This window comes from Thalia democratica, chromosome 3 (assembly GCF_965202585.1).
Source record: "Thalia democratica chromosome 3, ktThaDemo2.hap1.1, whole genome shotgun sequence".
NCBI classification, from domain to species: domain Eukaryota; kingdom Metazoa; phylum Chordata; class Thaliacea; order Salpida; family Salpidae; genus Thalia; species Thalia democratica.
In genome coordinates this window covers 63,136,339-63,142,936 of record NC_139167.1, presented here as the reverse complement: position 1 = coordinate 63,142,936, position 6,598 = coordinate 63,136,339, and the positions used below count along the sequence as shown (strand labels likewise).

At 26.1% G+C, this 6,598-nt stretch overlaps 1 protein-coding gene across 1 annotated transcript; it reads left to right on the top strand.

Annotated features, from left to right (window-relative positions):
• Window positions 1–3,384: 3,384 nt before the first annotated feature.
• On the top strand, window positions 3,385–6,260 carry LOC145832482 (lipase member K-like). The gene is made up of 5 exons (XM_082939798.1): window positions 3,385–3,603; window positions 3,665–4,084; window positions 4,452–4,563; window positions 5,533–5,646; window positions 6,025–6,260. Exons 1-5 carry the CDS (start codon window positions 3,385–3,387, stop codon window positions 6,258–6,260), a joined length of 1,101 nt encoding a protein of 366 aa, XP_082795924.1.
• The last annotated feature ends 338 nt before the right edge of the window (window positions 6,261–6,598 follow it).

Below are 6,598 nucleotides of genomic sequence, written 5' to 3'. Positions count from 1 at the left end.
TTAAACTAATTTTAAGTTTTAACATACACTCTTTGTACCTTCTTTTATTTGCAAGCTAGTTTGAAAAATTAAAATTTTTCTAAACTTGATCATTTAATTTGCGTTTTATATTGATAAAAATGCAAACATTTTCGTGTAATTATGTTTGTGTAATTAAGTTGGTTTTTTTAAAGTTTTTTTTTTAGCTTAGCATACTTGCAGCTATTTTAATATTTCAATATTTTTACAGTTAAATTTATTTTATTACTCAGTGTAGGTACTTAAACATAAGTTTTTTTTTAATATATTTAAACATTTTTCCCTGTTAAAACTTTTACTTTAGTTTATCATAGTTGTAATGTTATAACCTAGCGAGAAAATTAAGAAGTTGTTACACTAGAACAACAGTACTAGCCTAAGCTGTTGTTAAAATTGTTATCGACTAATGTTTCTATGTCTTTGTTGTTTTATTGTAAATAAGTTTTGTTTTCATGTTTTGATTTTTTTAAATTAACTTTTATACAGGTTTGTAATATGTAGTAGTAAAATGCAAGTTTAGCATCATAATCGAGTTTGTCAATACGATGCTTCAGGAGTAAACAACTTTTACGTTCACGGCAGCATTATAGGAGGTGTATTCACCGGATGGGTACATCACCCTCAAGAAGGGACCTTTTATTTAGACGAGATCCATGAGTTTCACGGGGATCAACGAAGGGAAAATCCCCATTGAGCGGCTATCAGGGACGCTCCGTCATCTATTACCAGAATGACGTCATAATGAATGAAAAATGGATTGTAAGTTTAGAAAAAAAAATTTTTAATTGTTTTAGTTTACAAAAGAATTTATCTTTTTAACAAAATTGGACTTGATCAATAAAAACTAAATTAAAAATCTTGATAAGTTGTTTTGTTTGTTATTTTTGTGTGATGTAGCTAAACATTAATTTTAGTGGTTTTATTTTATTTTTATTCACGTTTAAAGTGTTTTATGTTTTTAAGAAGTGTAAATTTAAATGGCTAATAAAAACTTTTTTAAAAAGTACATTGAGAACATAAGGATGTTTATACTTTACTAAGTAACTTACTATTCATTTTTCAAAAAGATACGCGAAAAGCGCAGCTCTTAAAGTTGCACGGCTGATGACCTTCAAATTAAATCTTCACCTGAAAGGACAGTTGCTTCGGTTAGTTGAGTTTTATTTTTGATGTGATTACTTTTTTTAATACTTTTTTATGAATTTTATGCTTATTTTAAAAACAAGTTTTACTTAAAAGAAAATTTTGAGGTTACAATTTGAGAATTTTTTAAACATTTATAAACTAAAAAAAGTTTATTATTTTATTTAAGTAAATATCAGTATCTTTATAAGAGAAGTTTTCTTTTTTAATTCGTTATTTCTTTGAAACTGTTAATCTAAGTAGTTACAGTAGTTAGTATTACATTTTGTTAAGTAAGAAAGTATAGGTTATGATGTCAATTAAATATTAGTTTTTCTATTGTACTCGAGATATTTTATTTTAAACAAGCAAATGAGTACAAAAATTAAAAAAAAAAGAAAATCAATATTAAAACAAAAAACATGTTATTGGAATATAGAAACTTAAATAGTGGTAATTTTCTCTAAACTTATCTTAACATACATACCAAACAAAAATTTTGTAGCATTAATATTTAGTCATATTACATTTTTTTTTTTAAGTAGAACTTTACTTGACTTTTATAAAAAAATTCTAACCTACTACAGTTTTGTTCTTAAAAAGGTACTTCTAGCACTTTTGGCTTCAACTGTTGTTTTTTTGGCTGTCATCAGTAAAATATAAATTTAAGTTCTAGAATTTTCCTAAAAATTTTACTTAATACTAGTTAATAATTAATTTCAAGTTTTTAATATTACTAACCAACTATATAACGTTTTTATATGATATTTAATCAAAATATCACACTGTCAAACATCCTAAATTATCAGCCTAAAATTTGTTTAGTTATTGTCTTGGAAGCTGTTGATGTTGGTCGTGTGGTTTGTTCAAAATACCAAAAGACTAAATAAAATTATTTTTTTTATACAAAAACGAACATTATAAAACTGTGATTTTAATACGAAAAGTTTTTAATTTCTATGCGAGCTTGAAACTTATTTTTGCTATATACTCAAAAAGTTTTTTGTATAAAAACTTTTAATCCTATTTTATTTAAATACCATAATTTCATCACACAAGGCTTTTTTAATTATTACACTGTATTGCATTGTTATGTTGAATTATTTTTAAGTTATTTTTTTTAACAAAAGTTTTAAAGTTTGTTCTGTCTTACTCTAGTTTTGCTTATCGTTATTTTGATTTGATTTTACATTAATTCTTATATTTTTGTTTTTAGTATTCTACTCAAATAAAACATTAAAAAAGTTAGTATTTTATTGTGCTACTTAAAAAAGATATAATGATAAAAATTAAAAGCTGCAGTAATGTGAAAAACGTTAACATTTATTTCTTTATTATACGCGTTTGTTATACTTCTTTCTAATTAGAAACAAAAACTAGAACAATATATCTTTATAATAGATTAGCGCAGTAATGTGATCTATCGTTTTGTTTTGCTTCATTCGGATTAAAGAATACTGGTTTGCATAAAATAGAAATAACGATATTATCTTACGATATTCATTCATTGTTAAATAAATTTTAATAGCTATATAAAAATAAATTTTTAAATGTTTTGATATAGAATTTTGTAGCAATAGAAATCTGTTATAGTTAAAACTAAAATGTTCTAAAATTTTTTTTTTATAAATATAAAATTTGTTGTTTGTTTTTTTTGTATACTTACCTTGTTAATTTGTATTGTTAAAAAACTTTAACATGCTAGGTATTAACTTTTATCTATTATTAGCAGCTATTAAAAAAGAAAAACTATTTTTTACTTAAACTCTAATTCATCGTAAAAATTTGAAAATAAATCAGAATTTCTGAATATAAGTTTGCATTAAAATATATTATCAAGTCAGCAACTCTATATTCCTTTTTTTGTTCCTCAAAATTCTAATGTAAAAAAAAGCGTACTGAGTATAACTATCTTAGTTCAAAAGTGTTTTTATATCTTTTGTCAAAAACAAAGTTCATCTTTATTAACAACAAATAATTTATTTACTATAAAAAATAAATAAATAAAATATCTAAAATGTAAACTTTATGTAAACTTACTAACTACGATGATAATTAGTTTTTTAACAACACGATAAAGTCTTAATAATAAAAATTCTAAAAGGTACACTAGCTTATATCAAAATACTTAATGAAAAAAGGATGAAACTTTTCTGTTTTATTATTTTTCTGTTTTCTCAAACCACTTTCTCTTTGAAACTTAAATGCAAACTTGACCCTAATAACTCCACAAAAGAAGCCGACATGACCGCCTGCCAGCTCGCCTCATCCAAGGGAATCCCCTTCGAAGTGCACGATGACGTCATCACGGAAGACAACTACGTCATCACCATGCACAGGTTGCCGCGCAACGACAGCAAGCGCCGGTACCCTGTACTGCTGATGCACGGGTTACTGCAGAGTTCTGACGTTTGGCTGCTCAACGAGCGCAACAAGTCGTTGGCATGGATACTGTGGGATAAGGTAAAAAACAACACAATAATATTGTAAATAAAGTAAAAACTAAACTTTAATAATTTGAAAGGGGTATGATGTTTGGTTAGGGAATTCGAGAGGCAATTACTATTCTCGTAATCACACTCAGTATGCAAAAACAATATGTGGATGGGAACGGACTTGGTTATGGTCATATGTTTACAAATGTCCTACGGAAATAACTGATCCGGAAAAATATTGGGCGTTTAGCTTCGACGAAATGGGAAAGTACGACTTGCCTGCGATGCTTGAACGCATTAAAAAAGTGACTGGACGCAAGAAGGTCAATTACGTGGGCCACTCTCAAGGCAGCGTGGTCCTTTTCTCAGCAGTGGCGCAACTGGGCCACAAGTTCAGCAGAAAAATTAACAAGTTCTTTGCCCTTGCCCCTGCAGCTTCTGTTTCTAGAATGAACTCAAATTACAGCAAGTACTTTAATGAAACACATGGAATGTTTTTAGCGCTTACTGTAAGTATTGTATTTTATTTTTATAACTAAACATAAAACTCAAATACTTAAGGCTCACCAAAGTGAGCACCATTGCGCTACTAAGGTCAAATTTTTCAATCAAGGTGTATTATATGTATAAATTAGATAGGTAGTTAAATAGCTAAGGAACGATTTTTAATAAAGGGGGACAATCTACTTTTTACCAAAATTTTGAAAATGAGTTTCGAAAACCGGGCTTTAGATTGTTAAATAAAGTAATCTTTTATAAAATACTCATGAAAGACTTTTATCGTACACATCTTTTTTTTTAAACTTAAAGTCGTTAATTAAGTTAATGATAACAAAAAAAAGAAGCAGTAAATAAAAACCTTTTACTAACTTTTAGGCTATATACCAATACGAAGTTCTACCCCGCGATGATTTGATAGCTACTGGAAAGAACTTGTATTGTAAGGTTATTCCGTCAGATTGCGACTCTAAAGTAAAAAAATTTGCAGGTAAAACAAGCATTGGTAGTAGTAAACTACTATAGTTTGAAATGGTTCAATAACTAAAACTTTGTTTTTTAGAATAGAAATCTGAAATTTATTATTCATAACCCATGCTTTGTAAAATAATTAGTAATAGTTAAACGCTAATAAACTTAAAGTAGTTTACTGCATGTTTTTTTTTTGTAGCATCTAAATTTTTGCTCAGTTATTAAATTATTATTTTAGAAAAAAAAACTTTATAGTAAAAAAGTTATATCAAGTAAAAACATACACATATTAAAATAAATAATAAAAAACTTATATCAAATTGAATAATCTATATATATATATATATATATATATATATAAAATAAGGTTAATGTTCAAACTTAAACACCTTCTACTGAGCCCATGGTAGATCGATTTTTGTACTGAATATTTGTAATGCACAATATTACGTCATACCGTTTTTTGTTTTTTTGCATAACTTTTGTATCTTTGTTTAGTACAGTGCTTTTTATTTTGAATGATTAAAGCTTTACGAAAAATTAAAGCTTTATGAAACATATGTACCAGAGTTTTTAAAATCGCCATTTTAGAAAATTATATACTTATATATATATATATATATATATATACATATATATATGTATATGTATATACATGTATATATATACATATATATATGTATATGTACATATATGTATATGTACATATATGTATATGTATATATACAATTTAACAGTTTATTGAAACCAATTCAGTTTAAAAATACCAGTACATATGTTTCATAAAAGCAATAAAATTGTTTTAAATCTTCAGCTGTAGGTTTGAAATGAACTGTTCTTTGCTATTTAATATTAAAAAAGATTTTGTATTTTATGACGTAACTATTAAATATTGTCAAGTACAAAAACTTTTGTATTATTATATAGCAAAGTACAGATATATTCCTTAATACATACACACATTTATATATATATAACTTTTACCCAGGAGATAGCAGATTTGGTCTAGACCCAAAGAGATTTTACATCTATTTTAAACGTGATCAAAGCGGAACCTCCATGCAAAATATCAAACACTGGGTGCAAATGAAAAATATTGAAAGTAATTTAAAATGTTATTCATTTTTTTATTAAAGACAATAGTTTGTTATTACTTTCAAAACTTCAAAAATAAAACTGTTTGAGATATAAGTTTAGCTAGTTAAAAATATGAAAACCACTTTGAGCATACTAAATAAAGTGAAGTTACCATTAAACATTTAAACTGATTTTTAAACTAACAATTTAAAACTTTCATATTTTATAATTATAAATTAGTCACTTATTTTACTTATGTTTAGTTCAAATAACTGACTAAAACAAAAATGAATCAAAGTACAATTACTTATAATGATTATAATTTTGTTATTATTATTATGTTTATGGCCTAACGTTTCTGTGAATTCATTAAAAGTCTTTAAATAATCAAATTTTATATCAGAGGTGAGAAGAGAAGAAATGGGTATCAGATACTATGATTTCGGGAACAACATAACGAATAAAGAGCATTACAACCAGACTGAACCTCCCTTGTATGATCTTTCATCGTTCGATATTCCCAGTTACTTCTTCTGTGGAACGAGAGACGCTATGGTCATAGGTCATGACTGTAAGAGACAAATAAGGATGATTTTGAAATATGACGATGAGAAAGTAAAATACTTCAAAGTTAGTTGAGGTTTTAGTTTTGTATAAAACTAGACTCGCTTTTTATCACGGTTTTTACAATATTGTTAAAAGAAGTTAAATTTTGTTTTATTCTACTAAAATATAAAAAAAGTTTATCCTATTCTTGTTTAGGCTTTGTACAATAAATATTTTATCAGTGTTTATTTTATAACTTTTATTGATTTAAGAAGTCCAAAAGTTTTATGAATACATAAAAGCATAACTAAAAGTGTTTAACGTATGAGTAAACTAACTACATTACTAGCAGAAATATTTTGTAATAAAAAACAGGAACAAACTTTCAATTTAGGTACAAAGATTTTTCTTTTGCTCGCTAAGTTATAAGA